This window comes from Macaca fascicularis, chromosome 20 (assembly GCF_037993035.2).
Source record: "Macaca fascicularis isolate 582-1 chromosome 20, T2T-MFA8v1.1".
Lineage (NCBI taxonomy): Eukaryota > Metazoa > Chordata > Mammalia > Primates > Cercopithecidae > Macaca > Macaca fascicularis.
In genome coordinates this window covers 69,513,482-69,538,742 of record NC_088394.1, presented here as the reverse complement: position 1 = coordinate 69,538,742, position 25,261 = coordinate 69,513,482, and the positions used below count along the sequence as shown (strand labels likewise).

The 25,261-nt window shown below is 43.0% G+C and overlaps 1 protein-coding gene across 1 annotated transcript in view; it reads right to left on the bottom strand.

Moving 5' to 3' along the window:
• Positions 1–4,016: 4,016 nt before the first annotated feature.
• Positions 4,017–25,261, bottom strand: part of HYDIN (HYDIN axonemal central pair apparatus protein) — a 375,746-nt gene continuing 354,501 nt past the window's right edge. The window contains exons 82-85 of the mRNA XM_015443164.3: positions 24,354–24,504; positions 16,048–16,278; positions 6,377–6,601; positions 4,017–4,585 (exon numbers count right to left, since the gene is read on the bottom strand). Coding sequence (XP_015298650.3) covers positions 4,103–4,585; positions 6,377–6,601; positions 16,048–16,278; positions 24,354–24,504 — 1,090 coding nt within the window. The 3' untranslated portion in view covers positions 4,017–4,102. The remainder of the gene's footprint in view (positions 4,586–6,376; positions 6,602–16,047; positions 16,279–24,353; positions 24,505–25,261) is intronic.

The following is a 25,261-nucleotide window of genomic DNA, read 5'->3' as shown; positions in this document are numbered from 1 at the left end:
AAGAAATGCACCCAATCTCAAACCAGCCTGTAAGAGGGTTCACATTGGGGCAGGATCTGAGCTTGGCTCTTGGTCCCAGGGAGAAAGAACTTCCTCCTCTCTCAGGGGCTAGGAGGATTTGGACCCTAGATTCAGTGGTGTTACAGGACCAACAGGTTTGTGTGCCCACTGCGCAGTAACAGACCAATGCACAGAGACAGTGGGGATGCAGCAGAGAAAGAGTTCCATGATCAGAGGCACTGAGTGATGAGATGGGAGGAGACCCTCAAATCCATCTCCTGGAGGAGTTCTGTGCTGGGGTTTTTAAGCGGATCCTGGAGGGTGAAGGGCTGCAAAACTGGGTCACTGGTTGGGTAAGATGGATGAAATCGTCAGGATGTGTAAACTGCATTCTTTGGTGAGTCAGCTTCTCGTGGGGTCCTTCAGATCAGCTGATGTCAGTTGATTCACTGGTACACAGAACTTGAAAGAATAAATATCTCAAATGGAAAACATAACATTTCCTAATGTTCAAGTTGTTACCTCCATAGCATTGAGGGGAACAATGATCTTTAGCAGGGTCTACTCTATGTGATTCTGAAGCAGCAGGCACCAAACAGCTATGAGGAAGCAGGTCTGAGCACAGGCTGATCTAGTGATTAATGCTGAGTGTGTTGCAACCTGGGTTCATTTTTGTTTCTCCCCCTCCCTTCTCCCTGATTAATTTTATAAAATGTATAAGGACAGCTTCAGTGACTTGGGGAGCATTGGAACAGATCTGAAGTGGGGGGAGTTGCCCCAAGCCACCCCAAGGCTGGGTAAAAGCCATACTCTGACTGGTGGCATGTTAGCCAAGATTGCATATAGCTTCTTCCTTTTTTTCTTCAGCCTTAGGAACCATTTGGTGTGCCATATTCACCACTACTGAAAAGGCATAACCTTTCTGAAGAGTAGGGTGATGGACCAATTACTCCCCTCCTCCCACTACCATGACCCCTTAGCTATACCTCTGGTGAATAGGTGGAAGGAGGCACATTTTGGGGAGGGTTAATTTCATCAACTAGGTCCTATGCACATTTGGTAAGACTCCTCTCAGGGCTGTAATGAAGAGAGTTATGGCTGTGGGTTTGGCAAAGGTCAGGTTTTGCCAGGGACCTTAAGGTAGCACTCTCAGCTTCAGTGTGCATGCAAATCGCCTGGAGGTCCATGAAAATGCAGATTCTGATTCCACAGGTCTGGGATGGGGCCTGAGGGCCTGCCTTTCTAACAGATTCCCAGGTGATGCTGATACTGCAGGTCCATAGGCCACTCCAAATAACCAGGAGGCTGGAGGCTTTAGAGTTGTGGTTCTCACAGTCTGATTGGTATCACCAAGGAGCATCACCAGGAACTGGTTAGAAATGCAAGTTCTCAAGCCCCACCCAAATCTCCTAGATGGGACTTCCTGAGGGTGGGGCTCAGCAATCTGTTTTAGTAAGCCCTCCAGGGGATGCTGATGTACACTAATATTTGAGAAGCACTGACTTTATACAGACTCCATATATTTGCAAGTCATCATACTTGCTCATTGATCTTAGCATTCTCTCAGATGATTGGTCAGAGCGATCTTTGCTCACTTAACCATTGGGAAAATCTGTCATCTAGTTGTCTTTATAACTATCAGTGGTGTCTTTAGAGGTTGTAAAAATAAATTGTCTATTAAGTACGGCAGTCCTCCTCCTCTATGGTTTCAGTTACCTGTGGTCAACTATGGAATGAAAATATTCAACGAAAAATTCCAGAAATAAACAATTCATACATTTTAAGTGGCACGCTGTTCTGAATAACTTGAGGAAATCTCATGCCATCCCACTCCATCCCGCTCAGGATGTGAATCACCCTCTGGTCCAGCGTACGCATGCTGTAGACACAACCCACTTGACAATCACTGAGTAGATGACTTGGGGTTAGCAGGTCAACTGTCATGGGATCGCAATGCTTGTGTTCAAGGAAACCTTATTTAGTTTAATAATGGCCCCGAAGCACATGAGTAGTGATGCTGGCATATTATTAAAATTGTTCCACTTTATTGTTATTGTTGTTAATCTCTTACTGTGTCTAATTTATAAATTAAACTTTATCATAGGTATGTATGTAAAGGAAAATACCATAACATATAGAGTGTTCAGTACTATCTGTGGTTTCAGGCATCTACTGGGCACCTTGGAATATATCCCCTGAGGATGAGGGAGGACTACTGTCAAGGTCTGGGTTTATGGACATTCTAGAAAAAGCCTCTTTGGTCCTAGAGTATACTGGGCTAGGGTTGTGGGGAGGTGCAGAAGAAGTAGAAGAATCTCCCTCCATGAAAGCCACCTCTGAGGTATAAGGGCTTGCTAAAAGATTGCCAGGCCACACCTACACACTTTTTGATTCGGTAGATCTGACATGGGGACTGAGAGTTTGGATTTTTAATAAATTCCCAGGTGATAGTACTGCTGCTGGCCAGGGACCATTTCTGAGACCCATTTCTTTACAGCATTCATTCCCAAGAGGCCATCTTCTTCCAGCCTCCTGTCCCTCTTGCAGGAAGACTGTGGGGGATGAGTGTGGGGAAAAGGTAGAGGCAGGGGGACCCTCCATCAGAGGTGTGTGTCTGCAGAAGCAAACTCATTCCAGGGCCAGACTTCAACCATCTTTACTTCAACAGGTGACGCTGATAGGTAAGTGGTCCTATTAATACACACCACAAGACCCAGGGGAAGCCAAGTCTCTGGGCTGAGGAATGTGCCCCACTGCTCCTTGGAGGTGAAGCTTCCGGAGTGATGTTTGAGAAAGGCACTGACTTGGATCACCACGCTTTAGGTGCACACAAAATAGTGGCAGTTGCAACGTGTCAAACTGAGGTGTGGTCCTTCCCCGGCAGGGATTTCCCGACTCAGCTACAGGGCAGGTGATTGATCTGTAGCACTGGTTCTCAACTCTGCTGTACAAGTTAAATATATACATAATAAAGATGCCCACGCCCCTCTCCAGACCAATGACATCAGATGGGGATGGGGCAGGTTCTGAGGGAGAGTTAGGTGGTTCTGATGTGCAGATGGGTTGAGAGTTCCTGCTCTCCCGCTGAGTGCTATCCAAGGCTGGGTGTGTGTGTGTGTGTGTGTGTGTGGCGGGGGATCTCTATTAGCCTTTCTCCGAGGCCTAGACTTCAGTGGGAACTTTCTGTGTAGGAGAGATGTGGGATTCGAACACTGATGGTATTAAAAGCCAAGAGAAAAAGTAATGAGAGTGTCCCTGGATTGCCCTAATGTTATCTGTCCATCCCTTTGAAAATATTATTTGGCTTTTATGTGAAAGCAGAATAAAATGCCACATCAAAATAGTCATATCTAGGGGCTTTTTAAACCATTTCGGATGTTAAAAAGAAACTGCAGTACCCAGCGTCATGCACTGCTAACTGTTGTATGGTGGAAGGTCATTAGTGTGATACCTGTGCCTTCTTGATAAAAATGGGAATTATTACAAAGTACTTGAGCTTTGGGGCTATGTTAATAAATTAAATTTAGGCCGGGCGCGGTGGCTCAAGCCTGTAATCCCAGCACTTTGGGAGGCCGAGACGGGCGGATCACGAGGTCAGGAGATCGAGACCATCCTGGTTAACACGGTGAAACCCCGTCTCTACTAAAAAATACAAAAAACTAGCCAGGCGAGGTGGCGGGCGCCTGTAGTCCCAGCTACTCGGGAGGCTGAGGCAGGAGAATGGCGTAAACCCGGGAGGCGGAGCTTGCAGTGAGCTGAGATCCGGCCACTGCACTCCAGCCTGGGTGACAGAGCGAGACTCCGTCTCAAAAAAAAAAAAAAAAAAAAAAAAAAAAAAAAAAAAAAATAAATAAATTAAATTTAAGGACTTACAAGGATTCAGTTGCCTAAAATATAGATCTGCTGTGTGTAGTTATACTGTTTAATATGAAATAGATATTTCATATCTATATTTGGAAAACATAATATGGAAATAACTGTCCCTATAATTGTATGAGAAGAATAAAAACAGTTCCTTTAGAATTCTTATTGTTTTCTTTATTCTTCTTCAGGCTAAGACAACGCGTAGCTTTTGGTTTGATATAGGTAACCCTGGTTACCACTAAAGGGTGATCCCCTTCAGATAATAAACCCATTTAATTCCAGTTTCACTCCCTTCGCCAGGAGGGCAGCTCACAATCAGCTTGGTGGTGATGGGGACTTTGCTGCCAGACGGGTTTCCTTCAAAGGAGACTGTGATGTTGTTGATCTTCTTGGGCCGCACAGACTCTACAGCGCGAACGGTGAAGGCTGGGTTATCCACGATAATGGAGAAGGTCACCAAGTGATAGAAAACATTCTTGAAGGGGATGATTATGCTGTACCCGGCTCGGATTGGGAAGGGACCTTGGGGCTTGGGAGGCAGAGCCATTCCAAAGAGGGGGATGATATACTCTCCACCTGCGAGCGATGATAGAATTAGGATGCCCTTGGTCTCACCCAGGTGGCTGGGCTCGAAGAAGACTTCCACGCTGGCTTCAGTGCCTCCCTGGCCTCCTGCGGCTGCATTAATGAGTTTTTCTGCGTGGAAGTCTGTACAGTCGGTCTGAAAGGGCAACAGACAAACTCAGCTCACATGAGATCCTGAAGAGCACACCAGGAGCTCAAGTTCACCCCAGTCCCTCCACTCCTGGACATCAAGCAATACGTCTGTGTGAGACTGGGAATGTTATAAAGTTGTGTCCTTATAACTCCCTTGCAGGGTAGGTATTACTAATTATTATTTCTCTTTTGCTACAAAGAAACAAATGCAAAGAGATGTTAATAATGTGTACTGAGACACACAGCCAGATTATGTCGACAGGGTAGTCATGGAGGCTGGTCCCCTATATCCGGTTCTTTTCTTCTATGAATGTGGAAAACCAAACGTTCTGGCTCCTAGAGGATGGGTGGCGCTAGTTCCAGACAACTAGCTGTGAGCAGAAGTGAAAGGTGTTACTTCCATGCTAGAGCCTTTCATTGCCAATTTAACTCCTGTCAGGGTCTTTTCACGCCTCTGATACTGTACTGGAAATATTTGAGATGGTGCTTGAATCCCAAGGGACTGAGATGAGCAGGGTCCCCTGCTGGCCTCTCTGGAAAATTGCTCGAATGAGAAACAAGCCTTCATCTTAAGCCCCTGTGGTTGTTACTGCACATAACCTAGCGTCTCTTGGCTGAAACAACTGATCAAGAGCCTCTGCCTCTTGTCTACAGCCACAAGATCTCTGATTTCACCCGGGCATGTGACTGCCCAGTACAAAAACTACCTTTCCTAGCGCCTTTGTTGACAGGTGTGGTCCTGTGAAGTTTTGTTCCATGGAATATTGGTGGAGGTGATATATACAACTGTCCCCTCTTCCCTTGTAGCTGGCTGGAATATGGATGTCCTGATAAACCATCTTGGCCCATGTGGACCAAAGCAGCTCCCTGCAGAGGGCAGAGCATTGGGACAGAAGGTGTCTGGGGGCCTGGTGTCAGCGAGCTGCCATTCCAGCTCAAACTGCTTATGCCCAGACTGTTATCTGTGAGAGAAACCAACATCTAATTTGCTGTTATTTGTGGTTTCTGTTTTTTAGAATTTTATTTTATTTTTTTTACACAGAGATGAGGTCTTGCTATGTTGCCCAGGTTGGTCTTCAACTCCTGGCTATAGCGATGTTCCCACCTGAGCCTCCCAAAGGGCTAGGACTGCAGGTGTGATCCACTGTGCCTAGCTTTGGGTTTCTGTTTTAGTAGTTGAACCTATATTCCAACTGAGGTAACAGCTAATGTGTATGGAGCACTTACTATAGGCTAGGCTCCAAGAAAATGGCTTTAGATACATATTTAAAATCCTTACAGCAATCCTGCAAGGTTGGGGGGTATTATCCCCATTTATAAATAAGCTTAGAGAGCTTAAGCAAATTAGTCATACAAAGAGTAAGCGGTGAAGCCAGGACTCAAACCCATGTCTGTTTGATTCCACAGCCGATATCATGACCACTAAGCTATACTGTCTCTCCCTATGGATCACTGAGCATGCTGTGTGAAACAAAACTCCCCTACACTCCATCACAGCTTGTTAAGACAGAAAGTCTATAATGGCAGAACCCAGGCCTGGTGCTGTTTGCTTCTAGCTAGGAGTTTCCAGGCTAGATTCAGGCCTCTGAGGCAGGTGTCACCATGGCAACGAAGCACCTGCGTCTGAGTCTCACATTCATGCTCCCTCTGAGTCTCACATTCATGCTCCCTCTGAGTCTCACATTCATGCTCCCTCTGAGTCTCACATTCATGCTCCCTCTGTGTCTCCTCCCATTGGTTTTGAACCCAGCGTTGATGTGAAGGAAGGGCAGAAGGTAGAGCAGGGGCCACTCACCCTGCAGTAGTATTCTGTCCTCTGCCGTGTGTAATTGATGAACTTCACAAGGATGATTTGGCTGCTGCCAAGGACAGTCTGGAAGTGAACGGGCTTTTCCGGAAGTGCTGGCGTGGCTTTCAGATTGAGCTCATACTGGTAGTAACCCAAGTCAGTGTTGTGCAAAGTTAGTCTTCCGAAGGTTTCTCCAGCTTTCAGGGGCTGGAATTCAAATGAGAACGTGCCCTGGAAGAGAAAACAGAGAATCCTGTCATGCTGAAAGGCTAACTCATCACCTGCCACCTAGAGACCTGCCCAAGGTTCCATAGCGGGTTGGGGGCAGAAATAGTGCACATGATCATGCTGCTCTTGCTCCTGGGGAACCTCTGTCCAAACCAGCCCACCCTCCCTCCCCTGTACCTCTCCTAGCTTTCTCCAGTTCAGGTGATTCTATATCTGGAATCTCTATGAATCTAAGTGCAGGTGCTGGACCCTCTCCTGAGAAGCACACATAGGGAGATGTGGAGATGGGCGAGTGCTGCCAGTAGGAGGGCTGAAGCTTAGGCAGCTCCTTCTTTGCTCATGGTCAATCTCAAAACAGTGTCCTGGGTTCTGCCATCCTCCATTATCACAACAAAACAAAGCAGAACCAAAAAGCATTTCTTATATAGTGAAACAAGGGAAACAACTCAAATGTACTATCAGTAGATTAGTTAAACAAATTATGGTTTTCTCACTTCAGTGGAATATTGTGTAGCCACTAGAAAGGATGAGGTAGAGCGGGGCCGGGTGCAGTGGCTCACACCTGTGATCCCAACACTTTGGGAGGCTGAGGCGGTTGGATCACGAGGTCAGGAGTTCGAGACCAGCCTGACCAACATGGTGAAACCCCATTTCTAAAAAAATACAAAAATTAACTGGGCGCAGTGGTGCATGCCTGGAGTCCCAGCTACTAGGGAGGCTGAGGCAGGAGAATCACTTGAACCTGCGAAGCAGAGATTGCAGTGAGCTAAGATCGTGTCACTCCACTCCATAGCCTGGGCAACAGAGTGAGACTCCGTTTCAAAAAAAAAAAAAAAAAAAAAAGAGAACAATACACATTGAAATGAAAGGTGTTGATGTTTAAAGTGGAAGAAAGGAGGTTCCAGAAATGCGTATATAGTATGAGCTCTTTTTTGTGAAGAGTATGTCTATGCATGTATAGAAAGAGACTGTTAGAATATATACCACACAGTTACCAGTAGTTATGTTAGGGTGGGAAAATGGGATTCTGGAGACTTATTTTCAATTTCATATGCTTTTATATAGGTAAAATTTGGTTTTACTATGAGTAGGTATTTAAAAAAACAACTAGTTTTTTTTTTTTTTGAGACGGAGTCTCGCTCTGTCGCCCAGGCTGGAGTGCAGTGGCCGGATCTCAGCTCACTGCAAGCTCCGCCTCCCGGGTTTACACCATTCTTCTGCCTCAGCCTCCCGAGTACCTGGGACTACAGGCGCCTGCCACCTCGCCCGGCTAGTTTTTTGTATTTTTTAGTAGAGACGGGGTTTCACCGTGTTAGCCAGGATGGTCTCGATCTCCTGACCTCGTGATCCACCCGTCTCGGCCTCCCAAAGTGCTGGGATTACAGGCTTAAGCCACCGCGCCCAGCAAAAACAACTAGTTCTTATTGAAAAATATCAGAGGCTGGGCACAGTGGCTCACACCTATGCTTTGGGTGGGTGAGGCAGGAAGATCACTTGAGCCCAGGAGTTTGAGACCAGCCTGGGCAGCATAGCAAGAGCCTGTTTCTACAAAAAAAAAATAAAAAAAATTAGCTGAGTGTATGTAGCAGCACACGCCTGTAGTCCTAGCTACTCAGGAGGCTGAGGCAGGAGGAGTCCTTGATTGTAGGAGTTTAAGGCTGCAGGGAGCTATGATCATACCACTGCACTCCAGCCTGGAAGACACAGTGAGACCCCATCTCTAAAAAAGTTTTTTGAAAAAGAAAAATATCAGAATAAAAAGAGGATATCGCTGAAGTTATAGATGTTTAACAAAAAAGAATATAGTACAATAATTTAGATAATTTTACCACAATTTAAAAACTAGATAAAATAGACATGTGTATAAACAAATATAACCTATAAAAACAGACCCCACTTTGGGAGGCCGAGGCAGGCGGATCACCTAAGATTGGGAGTTCGAGATCAGCCTGACTAACATGGAGAAACCCCATCTCTACTAAAAATACAAAATTAGCTGGGTGTGGTGGCGCATGCCTGTGATCCCAGCTACTCAGGAGGCTGAGGCAGGAGAATTGCTTGAATCCGGGAGGTGGAGGCTGTGGTGAGCTGAGATCACGCCATTGCACTCCAGCCTGGGCAACAAGAGCAAAACCCCGTCTTTGGGGGGAAAAAAAAAATCAGACCCAAGAACATATAGAAAATCTACTTAGTTCTATCAATATAACCATTAGAGAAATGTAATCAATAGAAAAAAAAAATCCTTAAAGAAATCCCAGGTTCATAAATCTTTACTTGTAAGTTATACCAGACAATCAAGGATGAAAGAATTCTAGTATGCCACAAATTCTTTCAGAGAAAAGACTAAGAGGGAACCCGCTCCAACCAGCATAAAGTTGATACCAAAATCCAACAATAATAAGAGGAGAAAGAAAAATCGGATGCCAGTCTTTCTCCTGAACATAGTGAATTTTAGAAGATGGCTGGGTACAAAGTCATTATACAAAATAAATGAACTGTAGCCAGGTGCGGTGGCTCACGCCTGTAATCCCAGCACTTTGGGAGGCCGAGGCAGGAGGACCATTTGAGGCCAGGAGTTTGAGACCAGCCTGGCCAACATGGTGAAACCCTGTCTCTACTAAAAATACAAAAATAGCCACGTGTGGTGGCGCATGCCTGTAATCCCAGCTACTGAGGAGGTTGAGGTATGAGAATCGCTTGAACCCGGGAGGTGGAGGTTGCAGTGAGCCTGATCATGCCACTGCACTTCAGCCTGGGTGACAAAGCGAGATTCTGTCACAAACAAACAAACCCCAAATAAGTGAATTGTAAAAGATGATGGGGTATAAAATCAATATACAAAAATCAATTATATTTCTATATGCTTCCAACAAATAATGAAATTTAAAAAAAAACTATTTGTAATAGCATCAAAGTATATAAAACCTAGAAATAAGCCTAACAAGAGATGAATGAAGTCTCTACATAGAAACCCCCCCCCCCAAAAAAAATGCTATTGAGAGAAATTTAAAAAGACTTAAATAAGTAGAGATTTGCTCGTGGATTGGAAATCTCAATATTGTAAAGATATGAATTCTCCTTCTAATACACAGGCCCAAGATGGTCCTCAATAATCCCCACCTCTGGGGATTCCCAGCCTCGTGCAGTCTTCTCCCACACGATACCGACCTGTGTGACCATCGGCATATGGCAGAAAAGATGGCATGTCACTTCTGAGATTACATGATGAAAGACTGTGGCTTCTATTTTTTTTTTTTTTTTTTGAGACAGTCTTGCTCTGTCACCCAGGCTGGAGTGCAGTGTTGCCATCTCGGCTCACTGCAATCTCTGCTTCCCAGGTTCAAGCAATTCACTTGCCTCACCCTCCTGAGTAGCTGGGACTATAGGCACATGCCACAATGCCCGGCTAATTTTTGTATTTTTAGTAGAGATGGGGTTTCACTATGTTGGCCAGGCTGGTCTCGAACTCTTGACCTTGTGATCAGCCTCCCTCGGCCTCCCACAGTGCTGGGATTACAGGTGTGAGCCACCACGCCCAGCCTGTGGCTTCTATTCTTGTGCACTCTTTCTCTTAGATCTCTCATCCTAGGGGAAGTGAGCGAGCTGCCATGTTGAAAGCAGCTCTAGGTAGAAACCTACATGGTGAGGAACTGAAGCCTCCAGCCAACAACTGGCAGGGAGGTAAGGCCTTTCCAGCAACCACATGGGTGAGTTTGGAGACAGAAAATCCAGCCCCAGTCATGCCTCAAGATGACTAGCATCCTGGCTGACAACCTGATTCCAGCCTCCTGAGAGACCCTGAGCACAAAGCACCTGGCCAAGGTGCTGCTCTTGAATCTTGATCCTCAGAAACTGCACAGACAGTAAATGTTTGTTGTTTTTTTTTTTTTTTTTTTTTGAGACGGAGTCTCACGCTGTTGCCCAGGCTGGAGTGCAGTGGCGCGATCTCAGCTCACTGCAAGCTCCGCCTCCCAGGTTCCTGCCATTCTCCTGCCTCAGCCTCCTGAGTAGCTGGGACTACAGGCGCCCGCCACCGCGCCCGGCTAATTTTTTGTATTTTTAGTAGAGATGTGGTTTCACTGTGGTCTCGATCTCCTGACCTTGTGATCTGCCCGCCTCGGCCTCCCAAAGTGCTGGGATTACAGGCTTGAGCCACCGCGCCCGGCCATGTTTGTTGTTTTAAGTAATGTTAATTTGTTACAGATCAACAAATAACTAATATAGTCTCAAAATAATCTATAGATTCAATGTAATCCCAATCAAAATCCCAACAGGTTATTTTTCTTTACTTTTTACTTTTTATTGAGGAAATTGACAAGCTGATTTCAAAATTGATATGGAAATGTAAAAGGCCAAGAATAGCTAAGATACTCTGGCAGAACAACAATATAAGAGGTTACTAAGTCTCAACATAAAGCTGGAATAATTGCTTGATTTACCAGACATCAAAGCTCACTCTAAGTGGGTAGTAATTGTGGTGCGCTGATATTGGCACAAATTCAGTAATTAGATCATTATGATATCACAGAAAAGCTAGAACAGACTCGTGCATAGATGAACTTGATTTATTTCATAAATGGTCCTGCAGAGCAGTGGGGGAAAAGATGGCCTTTTAAGTAAAAACAGTATGAGACAATTTATATCCATTTGGAAAAAAAAGCTTGACTTCTGCTCACATGTGAAAAGCAATTTCAGGCTTTAGGCAAGATGATTGCAGCAGCATAGTTTGGTATCTCCCCAAATCTCCCCGCAAAATGCACAGATCTACTAGGTTAACAGCAGCAAGAACACATGGCCACGATTTATAACAAAACTCAGTGAAAAGGTAACCCCTGAAATCCCAAAATACGAGTGGGTAGGACCAAATTATCAACAGCTAGCAGATGGGTGCAGTATCAGCCACTATAGGGGAAAAGCAGAAGGAAGGTAAAAGAGCATCAGTCCTGACAGCCCAAGAACCCAGAGTTGCCTCTGAATTGGGGGCTCTCATGCAACCTGGAAAACTTTTTTTCCCTTGACATTGCATGAACAGGCAAAACCTGGAAAACCCGATAGGACAATTTGACAACAGCAGCCTAAGCTAGAGGAATAATTTTGGGCTCCAGTTTATGGTTAATCGCAGAAACTGTTGCAATAAGATTGGACAATATGGGGCAGTATAGGCCATTCGAATGCACAAAACCAAGTGACTGAAGCTCCTTCCTAAGATAAAACTCCTGCACTGACAGAAATCTATGAAAGTAGAATCTATTTGACCGTAACAGAGACACTAGGGGTAAAGGAAAGATAGAGTTCAGAAAAAACTGGGGATGAGAGCAGAGAAAATAAATCTTAAAAGCATAAGGCTGTATTTGGGAAAAAAAAATCAACATTTTGCAGTTACAACAGAGGAGAAAGCCTTAGATACACAGGTTACCCTCTCTTTCCAACAGTGTGGAAAAACCTAACATGAGCAATGGAAAAAGAAGATGGTAGAATTATACACAAAGTTATCATCTTAAAAAAGTGAATGTGAGCAGAGTAACAATGAAGACAAGACGGGAAGAGATATCCACAAAACAAAAGAGAAAAAGAGAACAGAACAGCCCAGATAACGAGAAAGCACATGGGGGAATATAAACTTGACTATGTCAGCATATTAAATACAAATAATATAAATAACTCCAGTGAAAACTAAAGATTGCTAGGATGGATTAAAAAAACAAATCTGACTGGACATGGTGGCTCACGCCTGTAACTCTTGGGCTCAAGCAATCCACCCGCCTCAGCACTTTGGGAGGCTGAGGCGGGTGGATTGCTTGAGCCTGGGAGTTTGAGATGAGCCTACAAAAAAATATAAAAATTAGCCGGGCATGGTGACACGCACCTGTAGTCCCAGCTACTCGGGAGGCTTAGGTGGGAGGATCACCTGAGCCTGGGGAGGTTGAAGCTACAGTGAGCTGTGATCACACCACTGCACTCCAGCCTGGGTGTCAGAGTGAGACCCTGTCTCAACCCCCTCTCCACCCCTCACCCCTCATCTATATACTGTTTATAAAAGACACATTTAAATTATAAGGGCACAGAAAGGTTGAAAGTATGATAATTAAAACATATACTATGCAAATACTAACCAGAAGAAAGTTGTATTAATAGCAGACAAAATGATCTTCAAGGCCAAATCGTTAGTAGAGACAAAGAGGATCACTTCGTGATGAAAAGAGTTTCAAGTTACCGGAAAAATACTATCATTTTTACTTAACCAAAACATAGCTTCAAAGTATACAAAGCAAAACATGACAAACTACAAGAAGAAACAAACAGATCCACAATCATAGTGATATACTTTAATGTACTCTCTTAACTGATTAAAAAAAAAAAAGCAGACAAAAATATCAGTAAGAATATAGGAAACTGAACCTGACTGGGCGTGGTGGCTCACGCCTGTAATTCCAGTAGCATTTTGGGAGGCTGAGGAGGGCAGATCATGTGAGGTAAGGAGTTTCTGACGAGCTTGGCCAACATGGCAAAACCCCATTTGTACTAAAAATATAAAAATTAGCAGGCCGTAGTGGTGTGCGCCTGTAATCCCAGCTACTTGGGAGGCTGAGGCAGGAGCATTGCTTGAACCTGGGAGGCAGAGGCTGCAGTGAGCTGATATCACGCCACTGCACTCCAGCTGACTGAGTGAGACTCTGTCTAAAAAATAAACCTCAAAATGGCAAATGCATTCTTTTAAAAAAATAGATGGAGGATCAAAAAACAAAAACAAAAACAAAAACAACCACCTCACAAAACCACACACCGGGCCATAAAAACAAGTCTAAACACATTTTAGAGAACTGAAATAACATAGAATATGTTCTCAGATCACAAAGTAATTTAAAAAATAACTAGAAAAATCCACATGTTTAGAAATTAAGAAACTCTTCTAATAACCATTAGTTAAAAAAGTATTAATCACAAAAATTAGAACCTTTTTGAACTGAATAAAAAACACTACAATCACAATTTGTATAACGGCTAAAGCAGTACTTAGATATTTATAATCTTAAATGTATAGATTGGAAAATCAGGAAGACTAGAAGTCAAAGCACTAAGCATTCATCTTAGAAATTAGATGAGCCCCCAGTATCCCAAAGGAAGCAGAAGGAAGGAAATAATAAAGACAAAAGCAGAAATCAAGTGACCAGAAAGCAACCATACGATAGAGTCACAACGGAGCCAAAAGATGCATTTTGGAAAGAAACCTCTGGTAAGACTAATCAAGAAACAGAGAGAGAAGGCACAACAACCAACATTAGAAATGAAAAAGAGACGTCATATTAAAAAGGTAATATGATATTAAGAATTGTATACCAACATTTTAATATATGGATGAAATGAACATGGTCTTATTACTGACTCAAGTAGAAACAGAAAATCTAAGTAGTCCAATAACCCATTAAAGGAATTGAATAGTAGTAGACAAATAAGTAGTAGACAATCCCCCCCACCTCCACACATACAAAAACCAACCAGGCCTAGGTGGTTTCATCTGCGAGTTCAAGGAAGACATAATTTCAATCTTTTATAAACTCACAGAATCCAGAAAGTGAGAAAATGCCTGACTCTATATGGCTTGCAAAACTTTGATACGCAAACTGGACAGAGACAGTACGAGAGAGGAAAACGGTGATCTAAGCTCACTCATGAACACAGATGCAGATCTCCTATACATAATATTACCCAACTGAAATCAATCTGTTTGTAAAAAGGGAAATTAAGTCCATGAGGAGTTAGCAGTTTATCAGATTAGTAAACCTTAAAAAAAACCTGACAATACCAAGGGTTGGTGAAGATGTTGAACATCAGGAACTCTCATCACTGATTGGCAATTACCTACTAAAGTGATAGCTATGCACACTCTATGACCAGTGGTTCTACTCCTAGGCACACACTGTGGAACAAAGTATGCCTATGCGCATTGGGAGGATACATGTACCAGGAGATCCATGGCTACATTTTTCGGGATAACTAGACATTGAAACCAACACAAATGACCAGCCACTGAAGAATGAATATCTAAGTTGTGGTCTAGTCACACAATGGGATATTCCACAGCAGCAAAGACATATGAACCTCAGCTGCGTGCAACAACATAGATGGCTGTCTCAATCACAATATTGAGCAAAAGAAAGAACACATTAGAGAAAGCATATGCTGTGATTTCTCTCACAGAAAGTTCAAAAACAGGCAAATCTAAACTGTATTGCTCAAAAACAACAACAACAAAATGATCACAAAATAAGAACACTGGTAACTCTGAGGGGTGAGAGAGGGAGGGTGTTGTGATTGCAGAGGGGCACATGGCTGAAGGAGGTTTCTGGGGTGATGGCAATTTCATAATTCTTGGCCTGGGTATGAAACACATATTTATTTCACAGTTATTTGTTTGAAACACACGTTTTAATACATTACAGGTATATATATGTTTTATAGACTTTTCGGTATAGATTTTATAGCTCACAGTGAAAAAGATCAAAATAAAATAAAGGGCATGGAGACTTGCTCTGAAGAACAAAATGGATTGTAGATTCTGCAGAGGAAGGGAGTCGGCGGGGGCTGGAGTGAGGGGAACTCGTCAGGTCGGTTGAAGGTGGAGAAGCAGAAGAGATTTGATAGAATCCGGACAGTGAGAGTTTGGAGTGATAACCAGATAAAAAGACTCCAAAGAAAGTTAATCTCCCTACTAGTTCACAATTCTGTAATTCCATCCATGCCCTCCTAACCACTGTCAGTTTCCTTGTGCTCCTTCCTGAAGTAGTACGTGTGTGTGTGCACATGCTATTACGTACCTTGTTTTCCTTTTCACACCTATTCTGTACTACTTTTATTTTATTTTATTTTGAGACAGAGTCTTGCTCTGTTGCCCAGGCTGTAGTGCAGTGGTGCGATCTCGCCTCACTGCAACCTCCGCCTCCCGGGTTCAAGCAATTCTTCTGCCTCAGCCTCCCGAGTAGCTGGGATTACAGGCGTCCACCACCATACCGGGCTAATTTTTGTATTTTTAGTAGAGATGGAGTTTCACCATGTTGGCCAGGCTAGTCTCAAATTCCTGACCTCAAGTGATCTGCCCTCCCTGGCCTCCCAAAGTGGTGGGATTATAGGCGTGAGTCACCGCGCCTGGACTCTCTACTACTTTTATAATTATCAAAAAACAAGAAAAACAGTTTTAGCTGGAACAAAGCAAACAAACAAATCATAGAGACAAGGTTCATAGGAGAGAATTCCGAACTACATGCCCAAGCTCCTGTGAGGACTTTAGCAACAAGGAAAGGAACATGAGGGTGATTGTCCCATCCCCTGCCTTCCTGACCACTGCCAGGCCAGCCCACCCTCCGGGAATGCAGAGTGTGGATCCAGAGGTCTTGTGGGTGGAAGCCACTGTCACAGCTCTCAGGGAGCCCCTGACAGCCAAGGGGCCGTACCTCGGAGTTGGGAGGTACCACGAACTGGGAGGGCAGGGCGATGTCGGGCATCCGGCATTCCGTGGAGAAGGTCACCAAGTAGGGCAGAGGGTTCTCCAACTTGATGGAGGCTGATGCAACTTGCCGGACTGGGGTCACCATCTCGATGGTTTTGATGATGCCTGAAGGGATGACCCTGAAACTCACATTGTAGTACAAGAACTCATTTGTCACCTCGTTTCGGAAGATCACCTGCATTCACGGGGAGAGAGGGAGGAAACAGGGAAGAGCAGGGGTGAGCCGGAAGCCTCTGCACATTTTCAGGGGCTGCTTCTCTTTGTTAGCATTGTTTGGCATGTGAAGCACGGGTACCAGGCTGACAGGACCCTCGCAGCCTACCCGGATCCCTGCCAGTCAGACTTTCTAGTTAGGAATTCTAGTCCGGCTCCTCCCAGATGAACGATTATTAAATAGCCTGGGCTTGCGTTAGAAGAGGCTAGAGCAGGACTGTCCAATGCCAGCACTTTCCTGGTGGGGACAGCTGGCCGGCTCTGGAAAACAAGCAAGACCTCTGAGGTAAGTTTCAATGGGCTGGGCTTGCCTGCCTCTCTCTCTCTCTCTCTTTCTTTCTTTCTTTCTTTCTTTTTTTTTTAGAGGGAGTCTCACTCTGTTGCCCAGGCTGGAGTGCAATGGCATGACTCGGCTCACTGCAACCCCCACCTTCCGGGTTCAAGCGATTCTTCTGCATCAGCCTCCCAAGTAGCTGGGATTACAGGCGCCTGCCTGGCTAATTTTTGCAGTTTTAGTAGAGACAGGGTTTCACCATGTTGGTCAGGCTGGTCCTGAACTCCTGACCTCAAGTGATCTGTCCATGTTGACCTCCCAAAGTGTTGGGATTATAGGTGTGAGCCACTGTGCCTGACCACAATGGGCTTTCTTCCTATTCCTGTTGCTGCTGGGATAGTTTAAAAACAACAATAGCATCTAACACTTAATTAATGATTACTGTGTGCCAGGCAATAAATAGAAATGCTTACTTAGTTAATTCACACAATTCGTAGGCACTGTTATTATGCCACTTCACCTTTATTTTATTTTATTTATTTTTATTTTTTAAAGATGAGGGAACTGAGGCTTAGCAAGTATCTTTCCCAAGGTCACACGTAAAGAAAAGTCAGGACCAAGATTTGAACCCAGGTTAGACTGACTCTAGAGCTCACACTTGTAACAACACTATATTGTCCCTTCACCCTGCAATGTACTTCTTGTGCTGCTCACCTTTTTAAGTTCTTTTCCCTGGTGACTGATAATGTTCAGCATCTTCTCTTGTTTTTATTGGTCATTCACATAGCTGCTTTTATGCAATAGGGTCTATTCAAGTGGTTTGTCCTTTCTAACACATTGGGTTGTTTATCTTCTTATTATTAGGTGTTAATAGTTTTTTATATAGTCTGGCTTTTTACTTTCAACTTCTTTGTGTCTTGAAGAGCCTCTAACACTCCCTGTCTTTTAATTGGAGTGTTTAGTGTTTTACATTTAAAGTGATTTTTTTTTTTTTTTTTGAGATGGAGTCTCACTCTGTCACCCAGGCTGGAGTGCAGTGGCCAGATCTCGGCTCACTGCAAGCTCCGCCTTCCAGGTTCACGTCATTCTCCTGCCTCAGCCTCCTGAGTAGCTGGGACTACAGGCACCCACCACCGCGCCTGGCTAATTTTTCTGTGTTTTTAGTAGAGACAGGGTTTCACCGTGGTCTCGATCTCCTGACCTTGTGATCTGCTCGCCTCGGCCTCCCAAAGTACTGGGATTACAGGCATGAGCCACCACGCCTGGCCTAAAGTGATTGTTTATATGTTTGACCCGAAGTCTGCTTCCTTGCTAGTTATTTTCCACATATCCCTTTTATTTTTCATTTTTCTGTTGTTACTTTCCTGCTTTCTTTTGGATTGATATATAATCTTTTGGAACATATTTTATTTTCTATACTGGCTTCTTAGTCATATTTTAAAACTTTTTTTTTTATTGAGATGGAGTCTCACTCTGTCACCTAGGTTGGAGTGCAGTGGTGCGATCTCAGTTCACTGCAACCTCCACCTCCTGGGTTCAAGTGACTTTCCAGCCTCAGCCTCCCAAGTAGCTGGGATTACAGGCATGTGCCACCACGCCCAACTAATTTTTGTATTTTTAGTAGAGACGGGGTTTCACCATGTTGGCCAGGCGGGTCTTGAACTCCTGACCTCAGGTGATTTGCCTGCTTCAGCCTCCCAAAGTGCTGGGATTACAGGTGTGAGCCACTGTGCCTGGCCTTTAAAACAATGTTTAATGGTTGCTCCAGAGCTAAAAATGAATCCTTATCAACATTTATTAAATGTTAATATTTTATCACTTCCCACTTGACAATGGACGCTTTCTGGTCCCTACCTCACACTTAATAATAACCTTGCGTTAGCATCACTTCATTTGCCTGTCCACTCCATCTTTTGCGCTTTTGTTGTCATATCTTTTATTTCTACATACATAAGAACATCTACCTTAGAATGTTATTATATGTGTTATAAACTGTCAGTTGTCTTTTAAGAAATCGAAGAAAAAACCCTCCAAATATATATTTTGCATTTCCCTAGGTATTGACCATTTCTAGAGCTCCTCTTTTCTTCTTGCAGACTGAAGTTCTCATCTGGTATCATTTCCCTTCAGACTGAAGAAGATCTATTAACATGTTGTGCAGTAAGGTAAATCTGCTGATAATGAATGCTCTCAGGTTCTTTTATATGAAAACGTCTATTTCACTCTCAGTTTTAAAGGACATTTTCAGTGGATAAAGAATTTTAGATGAACTGTTTCCTTTTCTTTCAGCACTTTACAGATAGCTTCCATTATTTCCTAGGTGAAGCCAGAACTCTAGGACAGCCATTGTTATTGCTGTCCCTCTCTCTGTAATATGTATTTTTTCCCTCTGACTGCTTTAAGCTTTTCTCTTTATCTTTGTTTTTTGGCAGTTTGAAAAAGAAACAATGCCTGATGTGTACAGGAATAGTTTTTTTTTATTTTTCCTGCTTGAAGTTTTCCAAGTTTCTTGGATCTATAGTTTTATTTTTTTTAAATCCAATTAGGAAAATTTCTTTTTTTTTTTTTTTGAGACAGAGTCTCGCTTGGTCGCCCAGGCTGGAGTGCAGTGGCCGTATCTCAGCTCACTGCAAGCTCCGCCTCCCGGGTTTACGCCATTCTCCTGCCTCAGCCTCCCGAGTAGCTGGGACTACAGGCGCCCGCCACCTCGCCCGGCTAGTTTTTTGTAATTTTTAGTAGAGATGGGGTTTCACCATGTTAGCCAGGATGGTCTCGATCTCCTGACCTCATGATCCACCTGTCTTGGCCTCCCAAAGTGCTGGGATTATAGGCTTGAGCCACCGCGCCTGGCCTATACATTACTTTTAAAGACCTAATGTTATGGTACACTTAATAGACTACAGTATAGTTTAAACATAACTTTTATAAGTACCAGGAAACAAAAAAAATTGTGACTCACTTTACTGTAATGTTAGCTTTGTCATGGTGGCCTAGAACTGAACCCACAGTATTTCTGAGTTATGTCTGTAATTTAATTTTCTGCCTCATTCACATTCTCTCTCATTTTCGTCTTCCCAGAGAATGTTATGTTATGTTTAGAACAGTTGCTGTGAAGTCTTTGCCTGCTAAATCCAACATCTGGCCCATCTTGGAGTCAGTTTCCATTGTCTGCTTTTTATTCTTGACAATGGATCTCATTTTTCTGCTTCTCCACAGGTCTAGTAATTTTTGTTTGCGTACTGGACAATGCTGATGATCATTGTAGAGATTCTGGATTCTCTTCCTTTTAACAGTGTTGATTTTGTTCTAGGAGGCAGCTGAATCACTGACTTAAATTTGTGTGGGTTTGGTTTTATGCTTTGTTAGAGCACATCTGTGTAAAGCTCAAGGTATGTATCAGGACCTTCTGACTTGCTGGGATGCAATCTCCAGATTTTGTCCTCCCTGTAGAACTTGTATGTGCTTAGTTTTAGGCTTTCTTAAAGGGCTAACAAAGAGAAGGCCTTATACTAAGGGAATGGCCCCTTCTCCTAAGCCTTTCTTCTGGTTTTTCTAGTATTTTAGCTGGGTTTTCAGGATTTTAACGAGGTATTAATGCAATCTCTTTCCTCTGGCTGGGCCAGACTTCCAATGTTCCCCAGCACTGATTAACACATAGTATTACTATTCCTTTATCAACCAAATAGCAGCTGTTCCCTAGTAAATCTCATGTTGTCTCACCCTGCACGTGTGCAGTCCAACTCTTAGCCAAGGATAGTGAGGGTTTGAACCCCCATGCTGTCTTCTGACCTGTCCTCTTTACTCATGCACTGGTCCTTTCTCTCTGGTGTCCTACCCTCTAGAGACCAGCCTTTCTGACTGCCCCAAACTCTGATTTCTGCCTCCTCAGCTCTTTGGGGGCTGCTGTGCTTTGCGTGGACTCTAGCTCACTGAACTGTAGTCAGGAAATTGTCCTTAGGCAGAGAACCAGGATAATCGTGGGGATTCATGTCATGAGTTTTCCTTCCCTTTGGAGGACTGCAGTATTGTGCTGCCTGTTGTCTAATGCCTGAGAAAAGCTGCCTCAGAGATTTGGTTGAGTTTTACGTTTTTTTTTTAAATTTTTTATTTTTTATAGTGGGAGGAGTATAAAATGGATTATTATAATCATTATAACCAGAAGCAGAAATGCTTTCTATTCTTTAAAAAATGTTATTATTTTAAATTTCAATATATGTTACTGTAAGGAGACTGGTGATCTGGGTTCACTCTGTCATTTTTACTCCAAAATCTTTTCACTTCTATTTTAATACATATCTTTACTTATTTTTTGTTTACATCTACAGTTTATGAATATCTCTATTCTCTTCCTACTCTTCTTTCTGAATGAGAAAACTTCTCTTATTTCTCCCATTCAATTCCTCCAGAATGAGGAAATGTTTCTCATTGCCTTATGTTATTCTTCCCCTTGCTATTTCCTATGTTCAGGTCATATGAAATATTTACGTTAGATTGTCTTTCAACAATCATTTAAAATTACCTATCAATTTAATTTTGATACTTTGCTTATTATATCCTTGTACTTTCCTCTTTGAGTCACTTTTTTTTTTTTTTTTTGAGACAAGGTCTCTCTCTGTTGCCCAGAATGGAGTGCAGTGGTGTGATCTTGGCTCACTGCAACCTCTGCCTCCCGGGTTCAAGCAATTCTCCTGTGTCAGCCTCTTGAGTAGCTGGGACTACAGGCATGCATCACCATGCTGAGCCAATTTTTGTATTTTTAGTAGAGATAGGGTTTCACTATGTTGGCTAGGCTGGTCTTGAACTCCTAACCTCAAGTGATCCATCCACCTCAGCCTTCCAAAGTGTTGGAATTACAGGCGTGAGCCACTGCACATGCGTCACTTACTTATTTTTGAAGCTTTGTTAATTCAAGAACTTTTAATTTTGTATTTATTTTCGTATGGAGTTTGTGCATATGGGTGGTTTACTTTTTTTTTTTTTTTTTGAGACATAGTTTTGTTCTGTTGCCCAGGTGGAGTGCAGTGGTGTCATCTCGGCTCACTGCAACCTCAATCTCCTGGGCTCAATCAGTCCTCCTACCTCAGCCTCCTGAGTAGCTGGGACTATAGGCACGTGCCAGCCCCTCTTGGCCTCCCAAAGTGTTGGGATTACAGGCGTGAGCCACTGTGCCTGGCCCTAGGTCAGTTACTTTGAGTCCTTGTATGTCCAAGTTTTGGTGTCAGAAGAGTTTTGCCTGGAAAAAGAGTTCTAGATTGACAATCATTCTCAGACATTTGGATAGCTCATTCCATTATCTTCTTGTGTTTAGTGTTGCCACAAGAAGTCTCATGTTACCATGATTATTAGTTCCTTTTATTTCCTCTAGAATCATTTAGGACTTTCTCTTTCATCCCGGTTTTCTGAAACTTTGCTCTAATGTATTTAGATGTGAGTATTTTTTCATTCATCCTGTTTGGCAACTTGATGGACCCATTCAATTAGAAGACTCGATCTTCTTAAAAAGCACTGGAAATATTTCTTCAGTTATTTTGTTGAATATTTTCTTCCCTCTAGTATCTTGTTTCTCTTTCAGGAGCTCCTATTACATATATTAGAGCTTCTTGATTTATACATTGTCTCATACTTCCTTTCATTCTTTTTTTTGAAACAGCTTTATTCAGATATAACTCACATACCATACAAACTCTCATTTAAAGTGTTCTATTTAGTGGTTTGTAGTATATTCACAAGGCAGCATAGCCATCACCACAATAAACTTTAGAACATTTTCATAATCCCTAAAACCCTACAGCCATTAAATCACTCCCCTTTTCCCCAACCCATCCCCTCCAGCCCTCAGTACCACGAATTGACGTTCTATTTCTGTAGATTTGCTTATTCTTCATATTTCATCTACCTGGAGTCACACAATATGTGAATGGCTTCTTTCACCTACATTTCAAAGCATACATTCACTTACATTTCAAATCACACATTTACTTACATTTCAAATCATACATTCACTTATATTTCAAAGCATACATTCACTTACATTTCAAATCATACATTCACTTACATTTCAAATCATATATTTGCTACTGGCTTCTTTCACTTAGCATAACGTTTTATAGCAGGTATCAATATTTTATTTTCATTTTTTTATTGCCAAATTCCACTCTGTTTATACACTTACCAGTTCACAAAAATTTGGGTTGTCTCTACTTTTTGGCTATTATAAATAATGCTGCTATGAATATTTGTGTACAGATTTTTGTGTGCACATATATTTTCATTTCTCTAGGGTATTACCTAGGAGTTAAATTGGTGAATCATACGGTAACTCTGTTTAACCATTTGAGGAAGCGCCAGACTCTTTTCCAGGGCAGCTGCACCATGTTATACTTCCACCAGCAGTTTATGAGGGTCCCAGTTCCTCTACATCCTTGCTGGTGCTTGTTATTATTTCATTTTGTTCCATTTCTTTGTCCTCAAGGGCTAGTAATATCTGGTGATATTACTGAGCTCCATCTTCTGGCTTATTAGTAATTCCCATTATAAAGTTCATCCCTCCTGTATGGTTTTCTAAATATTCTATTTTTCATTTCTAGAGTCTCTGATTGATTCTTTGTGACAATAGCTTATCCTTATTTCATGAGTATGATTTTCTCCCTTTGGGGATATAAATAATATTCACTTAAAGTTTTCTGTTTGCTTTAATAACTCATTCTTTTCAGAGGTTCTGATTTATTGAGTAGGTGTTTCTATTTTTTTTTTTTTTGAGACGGAGTCTTGCTTTGTCACCTGGGCTGGAGTGCAGTGGCCGGAGCTCAGCTCACTGCAAGCTCCACCTCCCGGGTTTACGCCATTCTCCTGCCTCAGCCTCCCGAGTAGCTGGGACTACAGGCGCCCACCAACTCACCCGGCTAGTTTTTTGTATTTTTTAGTAGAGACGGGGTTTCACTGTGGTAGCCAGGATGGTCTCGATCTCCTGACCTCGTGATCCACCCGTCTCGGCCTCCCAAAGTGCTGGGATTACAGACTTGAGCCACCGTGCCCGGCCAGGTGTTTCTATTTTATGGTAACATTTTTTTAGATGTTTCATGATTTCTTGATTTTGAGGTTCCCTTAAAATCTTGTCTGTCTGTGAATGCTGATCTGATTAGATGTGATTGGAGCAGCCTACTCAGTTACTGTAGAAAAGGAGATCTTACACTGCTGGATGCATTTTGCCAGTATCCTCTCTCTCTCTCTCTCTCTCTCTCTCTGTGTGTGTGTTCCTAGATACTTTCTTTTTTTTTGTTTTTGTTTTTTAACTTTAAAATGTTTCCCCTGGTGATTCCATCCCACATCATAGCTCCAAATACTATCTACAAATGAAAAATTCCCAAATGTTATCTCCAATCCTGGCCTCTCCCATGAGCTACAGATCCACACATGCTCCTTTTCTTCAAAACACTTACCTCATTTTGTAATTATACATCCACAGTGCAATTGTTTGAGTAATGCCCATCTCTCTCTGCTAGACTGTGTGTTCTGTGAGAACAGAGATTGTGCCTGTTCAGCTCACTGACGTGTTACCAGCAATCAGTATAGTACATGGCATATGTGCTCCATAGATACTCCTTAAACCACTGAATGGATGAGGTGAAACAACTCATGAATGAGAGACCCTGTGATGTCTTGGAGCAGTGAGTATGGGTGGCCATCTTTACTTGCTAACACCAGGATCAAACTCAGGGTCAAACCTCCTGAGTTCCAGGGTGGTGCCTTTGCCATGTAGATACCTTTGCGGTGTACGTTCCCTCCTTGTGGGAAAAGAAGTTCAGCTTGTAGTCCTTCTTAGAGCCAGACAGTACATCAATGTAATCAAGGCCCTTCATAGTGATGCTTAGGTCCGGCTTCTCTGGTTTCAGTATTTCCACGATGACCCGGAATCTGGGGCAGCATAGGAGAATACAAGACGGGAGACGAAATGAGATCATTAACCCAAAGGAAAGAAGGAAAAGTGCCAGCTGTACTCTTGATTTTATGGGAATTGCATGGGTCCAGGGTTCTAGTCTTCACCCTGTCACTAACAATAATGGGAACTGCCATTTACTGGCCACCTATTATGTGCCAGGGACTGAGTGAGTGGCCTGTGTGTTACAGGCATTAATCCTTGCAGTATCCGTAGGAGGTATTAATACATATCACTGTCATCTCCATGTCACTAAACAGAGGCCAAGAGAAGGAAGATAAGAGAAGGAAGATAAGATGCTCCAAGAGAAGGAAGATAAGATGACTGGTTACTGGCAGAACCAGGATTCAAATTTAGGTCAGGCCTTTACCCACTATGCTAAGCAGGAAGCCTTCAGTACACTGTGCCTCGTCTCCCAGACTTGAGTTCCTTCTCTGTAAAAGAAGGGGACCATGCTTGTTGGCCTTGAGCTCTCCTGGTGCCTGATTTCCACTCTGTTCCTACTGTAGGGACAAGATCCAAGGACTTGCTTCTCTGGCCAGTGGCTTAGGTGATAAGACAGAACACTCAGTAATAACAGTGATGATTATCATTATGATAAAAACAGCTAACATTTATCGAATGCTTATTTCGTGCCAGGCATTGTTCTAGGAGACTTACAAGTAACTAACAGCACAGAAAAAGAATCTCGCTAGAGGCTTAGTGTTCAGGAAATGCCTGGTCACATCAGGGAAC